At 42.3% G+C, this 24,717-nt stretch overlaps 2 protein-coding genes across 9 annotated transcripts in view; one reads left to right on the forward strand and one right to left on the reverse strand.

The window, feature by feature from the left end:
- Positions 1 to 24,717, reverse strand: part of BACH1 (BTB domain and CNC homolog 1) — an 81,036-nt gene that overhangs the window by 45,310 nt on the left and 11,009 nt on the right. For 3 of the 8 annotated variants that reach the window (XM_022570247.3, XM_089910347.1, XM_022570137.3), the window contains exon 1: positions 1,377 to 1,504. The exons of 1 other annotated variant lie outside the window; for it this stretch is intronic. The gene's annotated coding sequence lies outside the window, so the exon portion shown is untranslated. Of the gene's footprint in view, positions 1 to 1,376; positions 1,505 to 21,042; positions 21,160 to 24,717 lie in introns of those variants that run through there. 4 more of the 8 variants (XM_089910342.1, XM_089910343.1, XM_089910341.1 and 1 more) reach the window with 2 other exon arrangements.
- On the forward strand, positions 155 to 16,146 carry LOC149749281 (uncharacterized). Its single transcript, XM_089910348.1, has 2 exons — positions 155 to 1,448; positions 1,696 to 16,146. The coding sequence occupies exons 1-2, from the start codon at positions 938 to 940 to the stop codon at positions 2,223 to 2,225; spliced, it is 1,041 nt and encodes a 346-aa protein (XP_089766474.1). The 5' UTR covers positions 155 to 937; the 3' UTR covers positions 2,226 to 16,146.

Here is a 24,717-nt window from a genome sequence, read left to right on the forward strand (position 1 = left end):
ACAGAGCCACAGGTTAAACAACAATAATGCACGATGCCATGCCATCACTTAAACCAAGGCCATCCTACTCCCAGCTGACTCACCAAGTGTTCTTTTTCCCCAGGCTTCTTTAATCCAAAGGCTGAAGTGGCAAGCGCCTTCAAGCCCAGCCCAGCCCTTGCACCACTACCCAAGACCAGGAAGAAGCAGCCGGCCTCTTCCCCACTTCTCTGCTTGACCATGTGAAGCGCTCAAGCGCTCTGACACTAACACCTCAGGTGTTTCCACCCTTTATCTTTCGGAACTGCTTGAAATGCAAACCCTCCTGGATATAAGCAGTGTTAAACTACATGAACAATAGACCTAGTCGTGGCACCCTCCAGACCCAATACTGATAGAATTCTCCCGAAAGATAGGCATCCCTACAAAACAGCCTTTGTTCCTTCAAGCGTGACATTGGAGCCTGTTTTTCCCACACACGTTCTTTCACAATCACTACTACGCTATACCTTGAATCAGCCCTAATTCAACGCAGAAGGCTCACTGCACAAAAACCTTCTGTACAATTCTACTCAGTGACATTAAACTACCGTGCAAGAAAGAGAAAGCCATGGCACTCGCGTTTCATTAGACGAGCACAAAGCTGGTGTCTCTACGATCAACACCCACTCTCACCCGACTGTGGGAGTCTTTAATTACAACGCGCGGGCAAAACTCCAACAAAGGGAGCCCTGGGATCTCCGGGCCCCCAAACCAATCTTCGCTAAACCCAGCCCCGCAGGGTGGTATTTTTTGCTCCAGCCACGAACTCGGCCTTTCTTACGTGATTACACGCGCGACCTACACCCAGGCTGGGCAGACGGGAGGCAAACAGCTCGCCGGACGCGGCGGCTGCCGAGGGTGGTGGGAGGGGGCGGAGAGACGATACTGAGCCGGGCCGGCCGCGCGGGCGGTGCTGATGTGTCACAGCCCCGGCGGGCCGCGCGCCGGCTGGAGATTGGGGGGGGGTGCCGGGCTCGGACCCGGGTGCCCGAGAGGCGGGGGAGGGGAGCGGGCGCCCGGGCCCCAGTACATCCCGGCCCCCCGCCGGCCGGCCCGTGATAAAGTACAGCGCGGGCCCGTAAACAACGGCGCCGGCCGCGCGCGGGGCCACGGGGCGCCGACCCGTCGCCCCTTCCGGCGGACGAGGCCACTTCCAGGAAGGGGAGCTGCAGCCGCCCCCCGCGGGCCCCGCTTAATGCCCCCAGCCCAGAAAGCAGCCGCCCCGGTCTCCCTCACCGCCTCCCCAGGACCTGCCCGCGGCCCGCCCCTCACAGGCCGGCGGCCCAGACCGCGCGCGAGACGCCGCCGCGCGGACCCTGCCGGGGAAGGGCGCCCGGGACAGGCGAGCCACTCACCAGAGCCGAGGCGCGACGCAGCCCGACTGACGGCAGCGAGCGAGCCTGGCGGGCCGCGCGGGCAGCTATCAGGTGACTCACTCCCTCTCCGCGGCCGGCCGCCCTCCCCTCTCCTTCCTTTCCCTTTCCTCCCTCGCCTCCCCTCCCTTCCCCTCTCGTTCCTCCCCTTCCCTCCGCAGCCGCGGCCTCCGCCCCCTCCCGGCGCCCAAGCCCCGCCCGCCTCGCGAGGTCCCGCCCCGTAGGCCTGCCTCGCGAGACCCCGCCCTTCCCGCTCTGTAGCGCCTAAACCCCGCCCTCACTAGAGGCCCCGCCCCGCCAGCCAGGAAGCCTTGTTACGCGGATCCCTGCGGCTTCCTGCGCGTAGCCAGAAGCCCACACGAGGGGATACAGGGAGGCGTCGCACGAGCCCTGGGCAGGGCAGGCCTCGAGGAGGCGGCGGCGGGGTCCCGCAACCTCCGTGGGCAGCGCCCCTTTGCGAGCGCAGCCCGCAGCCTGAACGAAAAAGCCACCCGAGGACCACCTCCTCCTTTCCTGCTGAAAGCAGAGAGGAAAAGCCTGACGGCCTGCTCGAAGTGTTGCCGGGATACCCGGAATCGAGTGCCAGTGGACACCAGCAGGGAAGACGAGAGCCGGCCACGTCCCTCCCCAGACCAGACCCCCTCAGGGGTAGCTTCTGGCAGCCCCCGCAGCAGAGCTTCTCCTCTGCCTTCTCCTGGGGGTGGCGGGGCGCCCAGGTTCGCAAGGTTCTTGAGCTTCTTGATAGGGATGCATCAAGTGCATCCAGGATTTTGTAGAAAGCATCTGGCAGCCCTACTTTTGTCTGACAGTGAAAACAGTGGCGTCAGCTAACAGGTGTTCCCTTTACGTGATGGCCGCCAGGAAACTTGGAACCAGGTTGAGCGCCCAGTGGTGTCAGCCGGCTCATCTTAAGCCCAGGTCAGGCTTTCATCTTCCGCTGCTTATTCCTGTGTTCATCCAATTGTCGGTGCTAAAATTAAGTTCCCAAGCCATTTAGCATCTCTGGAGTTCAAAGCACTGACTGTGCGAAAAGATGTGCACCTGGCAAAGCCTACACTTATCAATCTAAAGGGAGACCCGAGCGCTCTGACACTGTGCCAGCCGACCTGATTGGCGTTGGGATCTTGTGAAGGGATTTTGCCGTTGGCTTTTGAGTTCAGATCGAAAGACAGAAGTCGATGGCTGGACAGCATCAGCACCAAGATGTGTGGGCTCATTCTTGCACACAGGAAGACAGCCCTGGCTGGACCTCTCAGGGCAAAAAAAAACTGCCACGTTAATAAAGTCAGGTATTATCACTAACATGACTGCGTTTGTATTCACAGGCAGTGAGACTTAGGGACATTTGAGTTACATCCAAAATACACGAGAAAATGATGAGTGAAATAGTGTGGGAGTCCAAGGGGTAAAGTGATTCACTGTGACCTAGAATTTGGGCAGTAGGTAACATTTGCATTGGGTCTTAACTGGGAAGAATGGGGCCCTGCAGTCCAGGGAGCGAAGAGCATATGCAATAGTCCAGACGTAGGAGGCAGATGGCATTTCAGGCTACCTGAGTTCATGGTGGGGTAAAAATATTTAGTTAGAAAGGAGGAAAGAACAATTGGAAATAGACATGGAAGGACTGGGGTTCTTACATGCACCTGAGCATTTTTGAGGCTTCACTCACCTTCCACCCAAAGCCAGTGGAATTCTAGTCTTCCATCATCCCACACCTCTGCAGTTTCTTCAAGAGGAAGAACAGACCCTTCCTCTTTGCGAGGAACTCTTCCTTCTGTACTCTCGATAAATGGCTGTGAAAGTTTCTAGCATATGCTCTGATATGTTAAATTATTTGAAAAGCCTTACAAAGGTATATCAAGGTGTTGAGAATATCAAGGCTGTTAGGAGTTACTCTCAAACTTTAGTGTTCATAAGAATCTCTGGATAGCCAGGACATGGAAGCAACCCAAATGTCCATCAACAAAGGAATGGATAAAGAAGATGTGGTACATATACACAGTGGAATATTACTCAGCCATTAAAAGGAACAAAACAGTGCAATTTGCAGAGACATGGATAGACCTAGAGACTGTCATACAGAGTGAAGTAAGTCAGAAAGAAAACAAATATCGTATAATATCGCTTATATGTGGAATCTAAAAAAATGGTACAGACGAACTTACTTGCAAAGCAGAAATAGAGACATAGATGTAGAGAACAAACTTATGAATACCAAGGGGGGAAGGGGGGATGAATTGGGAGATTGGGATTGATGTATATACACTACTATGTATAAAATAAATAACTAATGAGAACCTACTGTATAACACAGGGAACTCTACTCAATGCTCTGTGGTGACCTAAATGGGAAGGAAATCTAAAAAATGAGGTGATATATGTATATGTATAACTGATTCACTTTGCTGTACAACAGAAACTAACACAACATTGTAAAGCAACTATACTCCAGTAAAAATTAAAAAAAAAAAAAAAAAAGAATCTCTGGGGTACTTGTTAAAAATGTAGATTCCTGGGCTCTGCCCCCAAAGATTCTGGTTTCATAAGTCTGAATGTGACCCAAGGATCTGCATTATTTTTAATAGTTATGCAAATGGTCTTCAAACATCACTTGAGAAGTACTGAGTTAAAGCTTATGGTATATATTAAGTGCAGGGCAAAAAAACAAAATTAGAGAATGATATAAAACCAAGTCAGAATGGGAGGGCCTCATGCACTGTGCCTACAGTTTGAACTTTATCCCATGGGCTGAAGGGAGTGTGTAGAGGTATTTAAGTCATGTGATTGTTTTTAGAAGCTAATTCTAGAGAACCTCATTCACTCCATTTCCATTGCCTTAGCTCCTTCTGTCTCTAAATATTCATTCACTAATTAAATCAACGATATTTGGAGGTTGAACAAATTGTTTTAAACTGCAAGCGATTACCAAGATAAAACAAGAATAGGTCGCCACAAGTTGAAAAACTGCCAGTTCACACTTCTTCCCTCAAAAATGATTATGAATTAAAGCCCTACCACCCCTAGCCCTAGGTTGAAAGATTTTTTTTTTAAATGAACATATTCCATTAGAAGACAGGCTTCCTTGAGCAGGATGGGCAAACACACCCCAGTGTTTACCTGCTATCTGAAATGAAAGGTAAGGTGAAAGGAATGTAGCCTCTGACTTGGGATATTCACAGCTTCTAAGATTTAAAAAAGGCAGAAATTATAAAATAAGCTACAAGGATATATTGTACAACACAGGGAATATAGCCAATATTTTATAATAACAATAAATGGAGTAAAACCTTTAAAAATTCTGAGTCACTATATTGTACACCTGTCACATATAATATTGTACATCAGCTATACTTCAGTTTTTTATAAAGGCAGTAAAAGAGAAAAAAAAACACAATATTGGAGCAGAAGAACTTAACGTGACAGGGGCCAAATTGGTGAAAGAGGTGCTACTTGAATACCAGATTTAATGACAACCAAAGTGGCACAGTGTAGGGTCCAAGTAGGGAAAAATTCTTGTGCCTCCAAAAACCAACTGGAGTAACTCTTTTGTCGCTCTCCCCATTGAGAAGGGGAATCTGTTGTCCATCCACTCGAATCGGGGTTGGCCCTGTAACTGCATAGCCAAGAGAACACTGCAGAAGTGATGCTCTGTTAGTTCTGGGTCTAGTCTTTGGATTGGCATCTCCCACTTCCTCTTTCTTGGGACCCTCCCTCACAGACAAGTCACCATGCTGTGACAAGCCCAGCATGGGACATGTGTAGCCTCTCCAGGCAACAGCCCTAGCAGAACAATTAGCCAATAGTTGGCATTAAATGTGTCATGTGAGCGAGCCACCTTGGTTGTTCTGTTCTAGTCAAGTTCATACATGACTCCAGCCCCAGCCAAAAGGAAAAAAAAAAAATACTCCGAACAGAGCCCAGTCAACTCATAGACTTACAAGATAGTAAAATGATTGCTGTTTTAAACCACTAAGTCTTGGGGTGGTTTGGTTAAAGAAAATATCTGATAATGAAGTAGAGCATGAAAATGTAGTTAAATTTTGTGAGAAGACCCACAAGCGCGATGGTCAAGGCTTAGAGGAAAGTTCAGATAAATAAAACACAATATGTAGAAGACACTGGTTAATTTTAAACTGTGTTAAGCTCCTTGATCTGAGATGACACTTGAGATTTTCCTCAATTACAAATTAATTGTGCCCCCAATTTCTCTCACTCTGCTGTATATATTTATCTAATGAAGTAGAGAAATTGTTATTCTCTCAGAAGCTAATGCTAAAAGTCATACTCAAAAAATATATATATGTATATGTATATATACATACACACATATAAATGCTTACGGGTAAGAGATGAGACCCTCAGGATTCTGAGTGTAGCCTGACTGCTCTGCACAAATGGGGAGATGAGAGAAGAGAGTTGGAAGCAGCAGACTGCACAGAGTTTGATGTAACCAGTCCCTCAAGCCCAAAGTTAAAGTCACTAAATATTTGGTGCACGTGCCCTTCCTGTGGAGCCAGTGATGTTTGTACTTGGTGCTGAGTCAGAAATAGCAAGTAGAGCCTTCAGGCACAGTCACATGTCTGCAAAGGGCAGAAAGATCCAGCCTGATAGCTTTGTTACCTGTATTTGTTGAGGTTTATACCCAGAATTATACCTGCAGCTCTTGGTCTTTTATTTTCAAAATTCATGCAGGTGTTAAATTCTACTTCATAATATATTTGTCTTCACAAAATTGTTCTCAAAAAAATTGTTTTTGGGCTTCCCTGGTGGCGCAGTGATTGAGATTCTGCCTGCCGATGCCGGGAACACGGGTTCGTGCCCCGGTCCGGGAAGATCCCACATGCCGCGGAGCGGCTGGGCCCGTGAGCCATGGCCGCTAAGCCTGCGCATCCGGAGCCTGTGCTCCGCAACGGGAGAGGCCACAACAGTGAGAGGCCCGCGTAACGCAAAAAAAAAAAAATTTAAGTAAAACTGACAGAACTAGCAGAGGTGCCGTATTTTAACTCATAGTTTCTTTCACCTCTGACATGCACTGTTTCATTCACCTAGAGCAGCGGGTCTCCACAGAGGCCGGTTTTGCCCCCTAGGAGATATTGGTATTGATATGGGACAGGGGCGGCAGGGAGGAATGCTACTGGTATCTAGTGGGTAGAGGCCAGAGATGCTGCTCAACAACCTACAATGCACCAGGGAGTCCCCATGGATAAACTGCACTGTGAATATAGACTCCTTATTCTCCATTCACAGCAAAGAATTCTCAGGCCCAACACATCAATAATGTCAAGGTCGAAAAACCCTCAATTAGATGTACTCATGCTCCAATATGAGAAATGTGTACATAAATTAAAAGAAGGAATAAAGGGAAATAAATAAGTAGCAAGAAAATACAATGAAACCAGGGAAGAAGCTAAACGTACATATCACAAAACAGATATCCTTGACAAAGATGACCTCCAGAATTCTCTGCCATCTCCTAGCAGTCAGGTAAAAAGGGAAACCTGTTAAGTCAATAATGAGCTACCTAGGGGTTGGATAGAAGTGATCACCGTGGGAGGAAGAAGTACTGAACTCTGAGAGAAGACGAAAAAGATGGGCACGGACTATGACCCACATCACAACAACACATTTCCTGGACTGGGGTGCCAGATGTAGGAAGTGCTTTGGAAATAGAGTGGAACGAGTAACCTCTGAGGTTTAAAAGTTATCAAATAAGATAGACCTATGCGGTCAGAGGAGAGATACACATACTGCCATAAAGAGATAGAACCGTCACTCGGGGGTGCTGGATTTTCTCCACTGGACACTCCTGATTCCCTGTACAGTCTTCCCCACCCTGCTCTGTGCCCCGGGAAGCTGTTCTCTAGGCGCAGCATCCAGAGCATCCCCTGCTTCCTCACTTCTGGTCGTACTTGGATAACCAGAGGTGTCAGCAGGAAGGCAACTGTCTCCCATCCCAGGCGGTAGGTTGGCTCTAGCTATGTTCCTTTAACGAAGGCCCAGCGGCTCTCAGGCAACCTCTACGTAGAGCTACAGCCGAAGCAACACCTTTCTAGGGGTGGTGATAACTCCCCACCTTGGTTAGCCCCAGGGTGCGTCGCTGTCCCTTGGCAGGTTACTTGCCCAGTCCTATCTGTTTCCTGCCACTTCTGGGACTTATTCACCAGGTCAAGACTTGGGGATAACCAGAGTGAATATATTAATACATACAAGGAAAGAATGTGACTGCCAGGAAGAGGAGTTCATCAAAATCTGAAGCCAACAAGAGGGGAGCCAGAGGTGCAGACACAGGCAACACATCCCTGGCACTGTGGTGTGAGAGTGAGGGTAGGTCAGCCAAGGACACAGTAGAGGTAGCCCCTGCTTTTCAAAAGTTCATTTTACACCACTTTGATTTTACAGAATACCTACATTAGTACTTATTTTTGTTAACCAAAAGAAATCTAAAGAGGTTTTTATTTTTGCAAAAAAGGAGAAAAATGAAAATAGCATTCAGCTTCTGTTTTGCAGTGAGCCTTTATAGAGGCAGTGCACATCCTGAATGTCAAGAGTGGCGCCACCCAGCTCCTTCCCCGGGAACTACACTCAGCCTCTCAACATTAAGCTACCATAGCTTGGAACTATGTCTGAGCATCTGTGTTTTATCTCAGTTTATTTTGTGCATTCATTAGCAAGATGTGTCCTAAAGTAATTACTTCTTCACTTTATGCCATTTCAGCTTATGAAAGGTTTCATAGAAACACTTAACTTTCTCAGAAAGTGAGGAAACCTGCATTTTATTCCCAGGCAGGACATGGGGAGGATGGAAGCTGAGGGCTACCCGCGTCTTGGTTCCATTAGATTAGGCACCTAGGTCAGCCCATTAACATCACTCTTTGATTTCTTTCTAATGATTTGCTTTGCATATACATCTGCCTACAGAGAGAGATCATCTGATTAGTGAGCATCAACATTTGGTACATTTGCTGGCAATACTCTCTTCATAAACTAATAAATCATCTTTCTGGTTATCTTCCTGCCTCTGTAGCTTTGGGTGAGTGTGCATCTGAAAGACAGATCACCACTGATAGGTCCACAGTTCAGGTTTCTGATCTGCAAGTACAGAATCGTACTGAATGTGACAAGGTAAAGCCCCAGGTGACCTGGTCTAGGTGGTACCTCCTTCACAGGAACTCTCCTGGTATTCATCACTAGTAACCTTTAGATAAGGGGCACTTTATTCCCCCATTTATGTCCCTTTCTCTAAATCCCTTTTTGGCAGACACTGCTAGTTGTCTACTCAATATCCATTCCCCCTTCCTCCTTTCTATTATAATTGAATATGTGCTTTAAAACACTTGAAAACACCTCCCCAGACTCCCTTAGTCATGTGACCTAGTTCTGGCCAACCAGATATAGGTATATATGCACTCAATGGAACTTCCAAGAAAGCTCTTACTTTCCTGATAACAAAAGACCAAATCAGCCAGTATGCAATTTTGCCTTCTGCACTCTCTGCCTTGTATGATTGAGCTGGGGCTCTTTTCTCTCATCCTTGAGTATGAGAACCACACTCTAAGGATAGCAGGCCAGGAAGCTAGGAAACAGCTCAGGTCCTTGACAGCTTCCTTGAGCAGCTGACCAGCCCTGGTTGTGGGGTTCACACCTCTTATCATACAGGGAAAAGAAAACCCTAGTCAGTTAAGGCTTTCAGAGTTGGGTGTCTATTACATGAAGCCAAATGCAGCCTTGACTGATAAGTTTTCTTAATTTCAAGGCTTTGCCAAGTCCCCCATATCATTCTGTTTAAATGCATGAACTGAGAACCCTGAAGTCATGCATCCTAGGTTATGTGGGAATAAATGAGTTGTTATGATCATAGGCAAACTATGCATATGACCCCGGAAGCTAGAACAAATAGCAGTGAATAGCAGTATAATCATGTTGAGAGTATTAGAAGGACAAAGAATTGATATTATTATGAAATTACAAAGAATATTATATGTTATTGACTTCTAGATTGCCTTATCCTCTTAGATATAACTAGGTCACAAATAAGAAAACAGAGATGCAGTTAAGTCAGTAAAAATACTCTGATAAAATTCCAGGAAATCACTCTTTTGAAACATGGGACAGCTGCCAAAGGGGGTAAAAAAAGGAAGTTAAAATCTTTCAAAACAATTCCATGGATTTTAGCTCTGCAGAAACATTGGAAAACATAAGAAATTGTATGGAATTATTCTGATAATTTAAACTCTTCCTCTTTTATTATGCATTTTATAACTGGATGATCAAAGCCTGCATCATAGTTAGATTACACGAATTGAAAGAGACATATCCACTTACAGCAGCCAAAATAAAGAAGTCCAAGCACCGCAAGCAGCATGAGGGGTAGAGACTCAGGCACTCCAGGATCATGACAACTTGCGGTGGGAATACGGGAGGATGGGGGTGACGGCTGCTTCTTCTAGACACTAGGGAATGCAGCTGGACCTGGATCCAAAGCAGGCTCTCCATATCGACCAGGCCCAGAGGACAACCCCCAGCTGGAGGACAAAGCAGAGCGCAGAAGGCTGACCACCCTGTGCCTTTGGATTGGAGAATTTAACCCATTTATATGTAAGCCGTATGACTGACAGGGTCTTGTGCTCCAGCCAGGTATCAGGCCTGAGCCTCTGAGGTGGGAGAGCCGAGTTCAGGACATTGGACCAACAGAGACCTCCTGGCCCCACATAACATCAATCGGCGAGAGATCTCCCAGAGATCTTTGTTTCAACGCAAAGACCCAGCTCCACTCAACAACCAGCAAGCTCCAGTGCTGGACACCCCATGCCAAACAACTAGCAAGACAGGAACACAACCCCACCCATTAGCAGAGAGGCTGCCTAATATCATAATAAGTTCACAGACACCCCAAAACACACCACCAGACACTGTCCTGCTCACCAGAAAGACAAGATCCAGCCTCATCCACCAGAACACAGGTACCAGTCCCCTCCACCAAGAACCCTACACAACACACTGAAACAACCTTACCCACTGGAGGCAAACACCAAAAATAATGGGAACTATGAAATTGCAGCCTGTGTAAAGGAGACTCCAAACATAGTAAGTTAAACAAAATGAGAAGACAGAGAAATACACAGCCGATGAAGGAGCAAGGTAAAAACCCACCAGACCAAACAAATGAAGAGGAAATAGGCAGTCTACCTGAAAAAGAATTCAGAATAATGATAGTAAAGATGATCCAAAATCTTGGAAATAGAATGGAGACAATGCAAGAAACATTTAACAAGGACCTATAAGAACTAAAGAACAAACAAACAATGATGAACAGCACAATAAATGAAATTAAAAATTCTCTAGAAGGAATCAATAGCAGAATAACTGAGGCAGAAGAATGGATAAGTGACCTGGAAGATAAAATAATAGATATAATTACCTCAAGGCCAAATAAAAAAGAATGAAAAGAATTGAAGACAGTCTTAGAGACCTCTGGGACATTAAACACACCAACATTCGAATTACAGGGGTGCCAGAAGAAGAAGAGAAAAAGAAAGGGTCTGAGAAGATATTTGAAGAGATTATAATTGAAAACTGCCCTAATATGGGAAAGGAAATAATCAAGTCCAGGAAGTGCAGAGAGTCCCATACAGGATAAATGCAAGGAGAAACATGCCAAGACACATATTAATCAAACTATCAAAAATTAAACACAAAGAAAACATATTAAAAGAAGCAAGGGAAAAACAACAAATAACATACAAGGGAATCTCCATAAGGTTAACAGCTGATCTTTCAGCAGAAACTCGGCAAGCCAGAAGGGACTGGCAGGACATATTTAAAGTGATGAAAGGGAAAAACCTATAACCAAGATTACTCTACCCAGCAAGGATCTCATTTGTATTCAAGAGAGAAATTAAAAGCTTTACAGACAAGCAAAAGCTAAGAGAATTCCGCACCACCAAACCAGCTTTACAACAAATGCTAAAGGAACTTCTCTAGGCAACAAAAACACAAGAGAAGAAAAAGACCTACAATAACAAACCCAAAACAGTTAAGAAAATGGTAATAGAAACATACATATCAATAATTACCTTAAATGTAAATGGACTAAATGCTCCAAACAAAAAACATAGACTGGCTGAATGGATACAAAAACAAGACCCATATATATGCTGTCTACAAGAGACCACTTCAGACCTAGGGATGCCTACAGACTGAAAGTGAGGGGATGGAAAAAGATATTCCATGCAAATGGAAATCAAAAAAAGCTGGAGTAGCAATTCTCATAACAGAAAAAATAAACGTTAAAATAAAGACTATTAGAAGAGACAAAGAAGGACACTACATAATGATCAAGGGATCAATTCAAGAAGAAAATATAAAAATTGTAAATATTTATGCACCCAACATAGGAGCACCTCAATACATAAGGCAAATACTACAACCATGAAAGGGGAAATTGACAGTAACACAATAATAGCTGGGGACTTTAACACCCCACTTTCACCAATGGACAGATCATCCAAAATGAAAATAAATAATGAAACACAAGCTTTAAATGACACTTTAAACTAGATGGACTTAATCGATATTTATAGATCAGTCCATCAAAAAACAACAGAATACACTTTCTTCTCAAGTGCTCATGGAATATTCTCCAGGATACATCATATCTTGGGTCACAAATCAAGCCTTGATAAATTTAAGAAAATTGAAATCCTATCAAGTATCTTTTGCGACCACAATGCTATGAGACTAGATATCAATTACAGGAAAAAAATCTGTAAAAAATACAAACACATGGAAGCTAAACAATACACTACTAAATAACAAAAAGGTCACTGAAGGAATCAAGGAGGAAATCAAAAAATACCTAGAAACAAATGACAATGAAAACATGATGACCCAAAACCTGTGGGATGAAGCAACAGCAGTTCTAAGAGGGAAGTTTATAGCCATACAATCCTACCTCAAGAAACAAGAAACATCTCAAATAAACAACCTAATCTTATACCGAAAGCAATTAGAGAAAGAAGAACAAAAAACCCCCAAAGTTAGCAAAAGGAAAGAAATCATAAAGGTCAGATCAGAAAAAAACGAAGAAAAAAATTAAGGAAACAATAGCGAAGATCAATAAAAGTAAAAACTGGTTCTTTGAGAAGATAAACAAAATTGATAAACCATTAGCCAGACTCATCTAGAAAAAAAGGGAGAAGACTCAAATCAACAGAATTAGAAATGAAAAAGAAGTAACAACTGACACTGCAGAAATACAAAACTTCATGAGAGATTACTACAAGCAACTATATGCCAATAAAATGGACAACCTGGAAGAAATAGACAAATTCTTAGAAAAGCACAACCTTCTGAGACTGCAGCACAACCTTCAGAGACTGAATCAGGAAGAAATACAAAATATAAGTGGACCAATCACAAGCAGTGAAATTGAAACTGTGATCAAAAATCTTCCAACAAACAAAAGCCCAGAACCAGATGGCTTCACAGGCAAATTCTATCAAACATTTAGAGAAGAGCTAACACCTATCCTTCTCAAGCTCTTCCAAATTATATCAGAGGGAGGAACACTCCCAAACTCATGCTACAAGGCCACCATCACTCGGATACCAAAACCAGACAAAGATGTCACACAAAAAGGAAAACTACAGGCCAATATCACTGATGAACATAGATGCAAATATCCTCAACAAAATGCCAGCAAACAGAATCCAATAGCACATTAAAGGATCATACACCATGCAAGGAATGCAAGGATTCTTCAATGTATGCAAATCAATCAATGTGATACACCATATTAACAAACTGAAGGCGAAAAACCATATGACCATCTCAATAGATGCATAAAAAGCTTTCAACAAAATTCAACACCCATTTATGATAAAAACCCCGCAGAAAGCATGCAGAGAGGGAACTTACCTCAACATAATAAAGGCCATATATGACAAACCCACAGCCAACATTGTTCTCAATGGTAAAAACCTGAAACCATTTCCTCTAAGATCAGGAACAAAACAAGGTTGCCCACTCTCACCACTATTATTCAACATAGTTTTGGAAGTTTTAGCCACAGCAATCAGAGAAGAAAAAGAAATAAAAGGAATCCAAATCAGAAAAGAAGAAGTAAAACTGTCGCTGTTTGCCAATGACATGATACTATACATAGCGAATCCTAAAGATGCTACCAGAAAACTACTAGAGCTAATCACTGAATTTGGTAAAGTAGCAGGATACAAAATTAATGCACAGAAATCTCTTGCATTCCTATACAAAAATGATGAAAAATCTGAAAGAGAAATTAAGGAAATACTCCCATTTACCACTGCAACAAAAAGACTGAAATACCTAGGAATAAACCTACCTAAGGAGACAAAAGTCCTGTATGCAGAAAACTATAAGACAGTGATGAAAGAAATTTAAGGTGATACAGACATATGGAGAGATATACAATGTTCTTGGATTTAAGAATCAACTTTGTGAAAATGACGATACTACACAAAGCAATCTATAGATTCACTGCAATCCCTATCAAACTACCACTGACATTTTTCACAGAACTAGAACAAAAAGTTTCACAATTTGTATGGAAACACAAAAGGCCCCGAATAGCCAAAGCAATCTTGTGAAAGAAAAATAGAGCTGGAGGAAACAGGCCCCCTCACTTCAGACTATACTCCAAAGCTATCGTAATCAAGACAGTATGGTGTTGGCAGAAAAACAGAAATATGGATCAATGGAACAGGATAGAAAGCCCAGAGATAAACCCATGCACATATGGTCACCTTATCTTTGATGAAGGAGGCAAGAATATACAATGGAGAAGAGACAGCCTCTTCGATAAGTGGTGCTGGGAAAATTGGACAGCGACATGTAAAAGAATGAAATTAGAACAGTTCCTAACACCACACACAAAAATAAACTGAAAGTAGATTAAAGGCCTAAACGTAAGGTCAGACACTATAAAACTCTTAGAGGAAAACATAGGCAGAACACTCTACGACATACATCACAGCAAGATCCTTTTTGACCCAACTCCTAGAGAAATGGAAATAAAAACAAAAATAAACAAATGGGACCTATGAAACTTAAAAGCTTTTGCAGAACAAAGGAAACCATCAGCAAGACGAAAAGACAACCCTCAGAATGGGAGAAAATATTTGCAGACGAAGCAACTGACAAAGGATTAATCTCCAAAATATACAAGCAGCTCATGCAGCTCAATAACAAAAAAACAAAAAACCCAATCCAAAAATGGACAGAAGACCTAAATAGACATTTCTCCAAAGAATATATACAGATTGCCAACAAACACATGAAAGGATGCTCAACATCACTAATCATTAGAGAAATGCAAATCAAAATTACAATGAGGTATCACCTCACACAAGTCAGAATGGCCATCATCAAAAAATCTGCAAACAATAAATGCTGGAGTGGGTGGGGAGGATAGGGAACCCTCTTGAGCTGTTGGTGGGAATGTAAATTGATACAGCCACTATGGAGAACAGTATGGAGGTTCCATAAAAAATTAAAAATAGAACTACCATATGACCCAGCAATCCCACTACTGGGCATATATCCTGAGAAAACCATAATTCAAAAAGAGTCATGTACTACATTGTACTTTGCAGCTCTATTTACAATAGCCAGGACATGGAAGCACCCTAAGTGTCCATCAACAGATGAATGGATAAAGAAGTTGTGGCACATATATACAATGGAGTATTAGTCAGCCATAAAAAGAAACGAAATTGAGTTATTTGTACTGAGGTGGATGGACCTAAAGTCTGTCATACAGAGTGAAGTAAGTCAGAAAGAGAAAAACAAATACCGTATGCTAACACATATATATGGAATCTAACAACAACAACAACAACAAAAAAGGTTCTGAAGAACCTAGGGGCAGGACAGGAATAAAGATGCAGACGTAGAGAATGGACTTGAGGACACAGGGAGGGGGAAGGGTAAGCTGGGACGAAGTGAGAGAGTGGCATGGACTTATATATACACTACCAAATGTAAAATAGATAGCTAGTGGGAAGCAGCTGCATAGCACAGGGAGATCAGCTCCATGCTTTGTGACCACCTAGAGTGGTGGGACAGGGAGGGTGGGAAGGAGACGCAAGAGGGAGGTGATATGGAGATATATGTTTACATATAGCCGATTCACTTTGTTATACAGCAGAAACTAACACAACGTTGTAAATCAATTATACTCCAATAAAGATGTTAAAAAAAAAAAAGAAATCCACATCTGTGCAATGAAGCTGTAGAAATTAGGAGATGTTGAATTCCATCCAGTAAAGGGAAATATCATTTTATACTAATAATTTGAGAAATTTTCCTAAGTAAAAGGAGGCTTTAGAATTAATGTTAAACTTAGAGTTCTAAAAGCATCAATTTAAATTGATGAGAACATTAAAAAAAATTGCCTCCTGAGTAAATAAGATTTCCAGAAGAAACTCTATTGGGATGTTTTTTTATAGCCCTTAGGATAAACAAGGAAAGGAAACCTAGGGCACATGTCTAATTAACTACACGTGCCCCTTTGGTTTCCAAAAATAAGCTCCAACATAATTTGATGCTTTATCCTTAGCAATGAGAAGTCAAGCATAGAACCATTTGCAAGTGCCACATGATGTGTCATAGAAAGGAACCAAAAATAATCATAGACATTTTTATCATTTTTAATAGACAAAAATCTATATCTCTGTTACCAGATCCAGAGAGATCAAGCTTTGCCTTTCGTACTTCTCTACTTGGTGCCTGAAATCCCTTGGAGATTAATTTTGGGGGATAAAGGTTTTGCATATTCAGAAGTTCTCTGTTAAAATAAAAATTGTTTCAAAGGCAAGTACATTAAGCCACCTTCAAGGACAGTCACAATTACTCTAGTGAGGATAAGCTTATAAAAATACTCATAATGAATGAGGTTCAAATGCATATTTATAGGAAAGTGGAAGTAAGTAGAAGAAAGTTGGAAGCTATACTTGGGAGCCTTGCCACGTAAAGAAGTATGATGGGGCCAGGAAGGGTAGTAGAGGGCATTGAATGCTAAATAGTAGGATACGGACAGAGACTTTTCCAGAATTATTGCAAAGAGCTGGCACAGCTTTTGGAAACAAGTGTTACCTATTCAGTAAAATTTTTATTAAAAGTCCATCTTTAAGTATGATGCTGAAAATAACATCCTAAGAAGTTATAAATTCATCATGATTAGTAGAAAAATAAAGGACAACAAATGTCATACAAGTATAAAAACAGGAAAGATTCAGCTCTATCTATCAGTCAATATACTAGTGTGTGTATTTAATACTAGATAATTTACAAAACATTTTCATGGATTTTGTTTCATTTAATACACCATCCTCTAAGGTAGATAATACAGTAATTATGCCTTTTTTTTTTTTTTTTTTTTTTGCGGTACGCGGGCCTCTCACTCTTGTGGCCTCTCCCGTTGCGGAGCACAGGCTCCAGAAGTGCAGGCTCAGTGGCCATGGCTCACGGACCCAGCCGCTCCTTGAATTATGCCATTTTTGAAAGGAGGAAGCTGAGTTTTCAGGCCAAAAGCTAGCAAAGAATGCCCTGCAGCTCTTTGGGCTCCTTGACTAAGAGCCCTTCTCCTCTACCTGAAAGAGTTTCCCTGAGGATCCCATAAATTAGTACAAGTAGATAAATTTGAATCCATGGATTTCAATATTGTTCTCTTACATTGATTTATATGCATGTTTAAAAGCTTTACATTGTACAATGTGCAGTTATAGCCTTTATTTTTTAAGTACGATTTGTGATCATTTCTGTAAAAATTGTCTATCAACTCTATTATAGAATGATTTGTAGGAGATCTGTAAATCAATTTTACCTACGATGGTCAAAAATGGCAAAATCTTGGCCTCTGTGGAGTCCTGCTGGAAGGGTGTATGGAGTAAGCCAGGGAAGGCCTAGAACAGAAGCTGGGAGGAAGCTAAATTGGGCTTCCCGCTACCTACTAAGCTGCTCTTCCTTGCTAATGACCAAGTTCAGGCACTAATTATTTATTAGTCTTGAGTCCTTATTAGTCCAACTCAGATTGACAGAGAGTCATTGATGAGAAAGTGGATGGAACACAAATCAATGTAGGCTGCTTTTGGAGGGAATCCTGTCCTAATAGGAAGGCATTTCAGCATAGAGGTTACAAGCGTGGACTCTAGAGCCAGACTGTCTGAATCCCAGCTCTACTCCTTAACCATTTGTCCTTGTTTCTTCAACCATAAAGAAGGTAATGCTCTTAGGATAGTTGTAAATACTAGATGAGTTAATGCACAGAGAGCATTTAGAACAACACATAGCACAAACTGCATAAGTATTAACTTTATTATTCTGGAAGCCAAGAATATTTAGACATATAGACAATTTGCTGATTCTGAGAAAAGAATAGATAGCTTGGTGAAGTAGGGAGATGATGACACAGGGGATTTTGTACTTGTGCAGTTATATGATGGGAACACTAATTTATTAGTGTGCAACTATCCAAGAGCTTTTTACCCTAACTTAAATTTAAATCTCAGTTATTAACTAGCTAGATTCTAGTGGTCAGGGTAGCGAATGTATGTGTACTTTGAGAGCAGCCTCTTCTAAGGTAAAAACAAAACCACAGGAACAACTTCTCCAGGAGTGGGTTGGGGGTATAGTGGACAATGTTGGTGACCCACCCAGGCCATTTGGACCCCTTTACCATCATTGTGCATCTCTCCAGCTTCCATGTGCTTTTGCTCTCAATGGCCAGCACCTTCAGCCCTTCTTTAGAAGACTCCCCTCAGTCTACTGAAGCTACTTCCCCGAACTCCATCACACATGCAGATCCAGAAATGCCTCAAATTGACCTCCCCTGGGTCGTAGTTAGCTGATGGGCACAGGAGTAGGAAAGCCCAGCTCCCTTGCCTCAGTTGGTACAACTCCATGGTCCAACTTGATCTCCACATTTCCTCAAGGAATCAGGCTGACCCCACTTTCTGCAGGGCTTTTGCCTGAGATGCCACCCTTGTCTTCCTCCCCTTCCCTATTCTTCTTCCTTTACTTCCTTCCTGAATTTCCCTGGGAGGAAATAATAAATAATAAATAAATTGCTTACCCACGAATCCTTGTCCCAAGGTCTGCTTCTGGGAAACCTGACCTAAGACCTAAGTGAAGATGCTTTTTGTCTTATTTTATAAATAAATGCTTGGTAATTGGGGCAAGCTCCGAGTTTAACTCTTGCCTTACCACTTAGCTGTGCTAACTTCTATGTGGCTGCTTCCCATCTGTGAATGTTTTCAGCTTAAGTAGTGTTTCAGTTCTTCTTAACACAACCAGAACTAAGTTAGATTTTGAGTTGCCTAGGTAGAGGAACACACCAACAGTTGCTGAATGCTGGGCACAGAGCTAGAGTACATTGATACATTACTGAATTTAACCTTCATGACAACCAAAACAGTGGAAGTATGCCCATCCCTGTTTTCATAATGAGGAATTTGAGGGTCAGAGAAGTAATTTATTTGTCCAGTATTACACTGAATGAGTATTTAAGTTCAAGGAAGCTTATATAGAATGTAGAGTTATAAAAAGGAATACAAAAAATGTAAAATTCTATTATGCATAACTTTGTTGCATTAAGGATATCTGCATGGAAATTCTCAAAAGTAGACTGCAATCAAAAGTGACTTCCCGGGCTTCCCTGGTGGCGCAGTGGTTGAGAGTCCGCCTGCCGATGCAGGGGACATAGGTTCGTGTCCCGGTCCGGGAAGATCCCACATGCCGCGGAGCGGCTAGGCCCGTGAGCTATGGCCGCTGAGCCTGCGCGTCCGGAGCCTGTGCTCCGCAACGGGAGAGGCCACAACAGAGAGAGGCCCGCGTACCGCAAAAAATTAAAAAATTAAAAAAATTTTTTAAAAAATGACTTCCCTCTCAAGGGTCTCTCTCCTACTCTCACCTCCTCACCACCTGACATAACTACACACACAGTAAACAATGACAGTGTGTTGAATGAATGAGTACATGAGTGAATCAGCAAAGATCAAGGAGGTCACATATTCTATAGCTTTTATTGAACTATAGAATTCAACAGACAGCCTTCTTGCTGCTGCAGTAAAATAGTTCATTTATTAATTTTAAATATATACCTGTATTTGGGGGCTATCAAAGAAAGGCATAATTGGGAAATTCAATCTCAGTGTTTGAATTTTTTAAGGTAATTTTTCCTTAAAAAAATTGGGGATTTTTTATTTTGTCAGTTATGCGTCTGGTGTATTTTTTAGAAGACAAACCTCTTTCCTAGAGTTTACAGCAAATGGCTAGCTTTAAGTGGAAATCAATTATATTAACATATGTGCATATGTATTAAATATGTAAAAATAGTAAGGATGGAGAGATATCAGTGCCTGTGTTTTCATAAACCCTTTCAACTCTTCAAAACAGTGGAAAAGAAACATGCTGAGAAATAAAACTCTTCGATCACAATTTTTTTGGAAAAGTTGAGAAAGCGCAGAGGTTTAGGAAGCAGACCCCACTGAACATTCTGCTAAAGGATTGCACTTCGAACATTCTGAGAGAAAACGGAGCAAATGGAGAAGGGTCTACTAAGTATAAGGTGAAAGAAGGAAAATCAGGGAAGGCTGTGTTTGGGGAGGGGGCTCTCAGTGTTAAAATATGGTGGGAAATTAAATGAATGAAGTCAAAGGAACCACTGCAGGAATGGAGAGAGACTTCTACGGAGAACAGTAGTGATCAGCTCCCTGAGATTGGGGCCAGAAAAAACTCTCTGCAAGTTATGATTAGCATAATTACCAGGGTAAACCAAACAAGAACTCAAGTGTGTTGGTACAAGCCCTCCAAAAAGCAGGCTCCAAGATGAGATTAAACATGCAAGTATTTGATGGGGAGGAATGCCTATGTGAAAGGAAGTGGGGAGGGAGCCAGAAAAGACTGGCAGAGTCAACACTCCAAAAGTGTGACCTTAAGCAAAGGAGAGTGGGGGATAAGTTTGCATGGAAGTGTCCTAGGAATGGGGTGCAGCCTAATGAGGGTTCAAGCAAAGGCATCAGGATGTCCTTGGGCCTAAACTGACACTGGTAGGAGTCCAGTGGCTCCATGAATAGGTATGCCTTAATATTCCCCACTGTACTCCATCACTGGCTTTGAACAAATGTACTTTTGCATTCCAAAGCTTAGCAGGTGGGACCTTTGGTCCATTACAATTATGTCCAAGTTCAAGGTCTAGGAGGTACACTCTCATGGCCACTTTATTGAGTTTCTAAAATGTCTGTGAATATTATAAAGTAAGATCCCTTTTATTTTCAGAGTTTCACAGAAAAGTAATGCAACTAGTCACCTTTTATTGAGCACTTGTGTGTACCAATCACTGTGCTAAATGCCTTATATATTTTTTTCTCTTATAGTCCTCAGAGCAGCCCTATGAGGTTAAAGGACTTGCGCAAGAATACAAAATTAGTAAGGGGTAATGCCAGGATTCAACTCAGGCATTTTCACTCTTGATGCTGATCACCATTTTGTAACTTACAATAATAATACCAACTTTGGTATTAGGTAGTGTTGTCGTGAGAATTAAGTGAAATAATTCATGTTAAAGCCCTCAACATGGTGCCTAGCCAGGTATTAAGAGCTCAAGGAACATTACTGTTATTGCGTAGTTGAGCCAGGACTCAGATCCATCTCTGACTGATGCCAGTTTCTGTACTCTTGGCCACTCCATCAGTGTAAATTCAGTATTTCAATCAGATAGTATCAGAAGCACCTGGAAAGGCATTAAAAAGAAAAAGGAGGTTTAGAACTAAACCTTCTTTCAATAAATAGTATCAGTCACACAGATAGAATTCAGTGATAGGAGATACTAGAAATGCAAGGTATGCTTCCTTTGGTTCCCCAGGGAAGAAAGGCACATAGGTGTGGCCTGTTTACTGCTTATTCATAAATAGAAATATGTAAGATTTATGAGACTGCCAATGGGAAAAGGATGAGACAAGTAACTCTCCACATTCTTTTTTTTTTTTTTTGTGGTAAGCGGGCCTCTCACTGTTGTGGCCTCTCCCGTTGCGGAGCACAGGCTCCGGACGTGCAGGCTCAGTGGCCATGGCTCACGGGCCTAGCCACTCCGTGGCATGTGGGATCTTCCCGGACCGGGGCACGAACCCTTGTCCCCTGCATCTGCAGGTGGACGCTTAACCACTGCGCCACCAGGGAAGCCCTCTCCACATTCTTTTAAAAGAAAGCAGAAAGGAAAAAAGTGTTTGCAAAAGAAGACATCTGAATTTCTGCTATGACCAAGATGAGTAATAGGGACAAGATTTACCCTCCTACCAGAAACAACCAAGAAAAACAAAAACAATATGAAACAATGGTTTTTAGACATTGGATTCTGACGACATAGGACAGTCCTCCCTGAGAAAGGAGAAACACACAAGATGAGTCCTACGAGTGCCCCAGACTACTACCTAGATAGAGTGAACCCAGGTGGAGCCTCATGGTCAACTTAGTTGAGGAGATGGAGCTGGACGTATATAGGCTGGAGAAACCAAGGCAGCTGGAATTCATTCTTCAGCAGAATGCTGAAGAAAGGGAGCTACACAGAGGGAGAACTCCAGCAATCTATATATAATACCCCTCAAGTCCTCAGTTTAGTAATGGTCAGTGCATGCCTGTGAGGAAAATGCTGGAGGATGGGGGAAAGCCACCTAAAAGGACCAAAGGAGCAAATACTGGAGCTCACGCAGGCTGAGAATAGTTCAGGCTTCTACAAGCCCAAGTAGAAAATCTCATAATTCATGGGGCCTTGAATAGAGCACTAAGGAAGTTATTGCCTCAATAGTGGGGCAAAACTAGTCATAAGCTAAAGACTGCTCTTGTCTCACTTAACAAAGCTTAAAAGCAAGGCTTGAAAATATCAGACTGTTTTCATAACTTCATCTTAATAAAAATCAAGAATATTTATGAGAATAAAAAAATATCCAGGACTCTAACATGGTAAAATTCACAATGAACAGCAGCCAATCAAATATTACCAGGAATACAAAGAAGCAGGAAAATATGAATATCCATCATAAAAGAAAAACCAATCAATAGAAACAGATCAAGAAATAATAATTCAAAAAGAGGGCTTCCCTGGTGGTGCAGTGGTTGAGAGTCCGCCTGCCAATGCAGGGGACACAGGTTCGTGCCCCAGTCCGGGAAGATCCCACATGCCGCGGAGCGGCTGGGCCCGTGAGCCGTGGTCGCTGAGCCTGCGTGTCCGGAGCCTGTGCTCCGCAACGGGAGAGGCCACAACAGTGAGAGGCCCGCGTACCACAGAAAAAAAATAAAAACAAAAAGAGTCATGTACCAAAATGTTCATTGCACCTCTATTTACAATAGCCAGGACATGGAAGTAACCTAAGTATCCATCAACAGATGAATGGATACAGAAGATGTAGCTCATATATACAATGGAATATTACTCAGCCATAAAAAGAAACGAAATTGAGTTATTGTAGTGAGGTGGATGGACCTAGAGTCTGTCATACAGAGTGAAGTAAGTCATAAAGAGTAAAACAAATACCATATGCTAACACATATATATGGAATCTAAGAAAAAAAAAGTCATGAAGAACCTAGGGGTAAGATGGGAATAAAGACACAGACCTACTAGAGCATGGACTTGAGGATATGGGGAGGGGGAAGGGTAAGCTGTGACAAAGTGAGAGAGTGGCATGGACATATATACACTACCAAACGTAAAATAGATAGCTAGTGGGAAGCAGCCACATAGCACAGGGAGATCAGCTAGGTGGTTTGTGACCACCTAGAGGGGTGGGATAGGGAGGGTGGGAGGAGGGAGACACAAGAGGGAAGAGATATGGGAGCATATGTATATGTATAACTGATTCACATTGTTATAAGCAGAAACTAACACACCATTGTAAAGCAATTATAGTCCAATAAAGATGTAAAATAAAAGAAATAATAGATATACAGATGATGGAATTAGTAGACAAGGACATTAAAACTGTTATTGTAAATATATTCCATATGTTCAAGAAGGTAGAGGAAAGATTATACATTTTAAGTAGAGTTATTGGATATATTGAAAAGACCCAAATCCCACTATTAGAAAAAAAATAGTGCTTTAAATGAATATTCCATCAATTAGATGGGATTAACAGCAGATTAGACACTGTAGAGGAAAGGATTAGTTAATTTAAAGACATGGCAATAGAAACTGTCCAAAATAAAATAGAATAAACAACTGAACGAAGAAAGAAAGAAAGGGAGGAAAGAAAAGAAAAGAAGACAAAAGAGCATCAGGTAACTGTGTGACAACCACAGCAGCATAATGTACATGTTATTGGAGTTCCCAAAGGAAGGGAGGAGACAGAAAAAAAAAATTTAAAGATATAATGGCTGAAAATTTTCCAAATTTGATGAAAACCATAGACATATATATCCAAGAAACTCAACAAACCTCAAGCACAGAAAAAGGCATTTTACCACACAATGCAAACAAATTTAGAATGGACTGGTTGTGCTACCATAAAAGTTGCCAAGATAAGGAAATAACACCCCAAATCATATTAAAAACAAACAATTAAGAGCTCTTATATAGGAAGTCAGGTGAAGTGGGAAACCTCCATCCAATCAATTCAAAAACAGATGAGGTTATATATAAGGAAGGAGCAATTAGAAGAGTCAAAAGATAGATACATTTACACACCATGCCATAGTGTATAATAAAGTCAAGATGAAATCCACAAAAAAGGGTAACCTAAATACCTCATATAATAATGATGGAGAGACTTCCCTGGTGGCCCAGTGGTTAAGAATCTGCCTGCCAATGCAGGGGACACGGGTTCGATCACTGGTCCAGGAAGATCCCCCATGCCGCAGAGCAGCTAAGCCAGTGTGCCACAACTACTGAGCCTGAGCTCTAGAGCCCACGAGCCACAACTATTGAGCCCACGCTCTGCAACTACTGAAGCCCACATGCCTAGAGCCCGTGTTCTGCAACAAGAAAAGCCACTGCAATGAGAAGCCCACGCACTGCAACAAAAAGTAGCCCCTGCTTACCACAACTAGAGGAAACCTGCACACAGGAATAAAGACCCAACACAGCCAAAAATAAATAAAATTTAAAAAAAAATAATGATGGAAAAACTACCTCATATGATAATGATAATAGGACAATATCTCTATCCCTAACCTATTTCTAACCTTTAGATCTTTATTTTCAATTACCCCTGGGCATATTCATGGTCCCAAAATTTCTTAACTCAGTACTTCCACCTTATTATCTTACTACACACATATCTCTCCTCAATTCGAA

The sequence above is a fragment of the Delphinapterus leucas genome, chromosome 4 (assembly GCF_059928025.1).
Source record: "Delphinapterus leucas isolate spDelLeu-1000000601 "Yukka" chromosome 4, BTC_Dleu_Yukka2, whole genome shotgun sequence".
Taxonomy (NCBI): domain Eukaryota; kingdom Metazoa; phylum Chordata; class Mammalia; order Artiodactyla; family Monodontidae; genus Delphinapterus; species Delphinapterus leucas.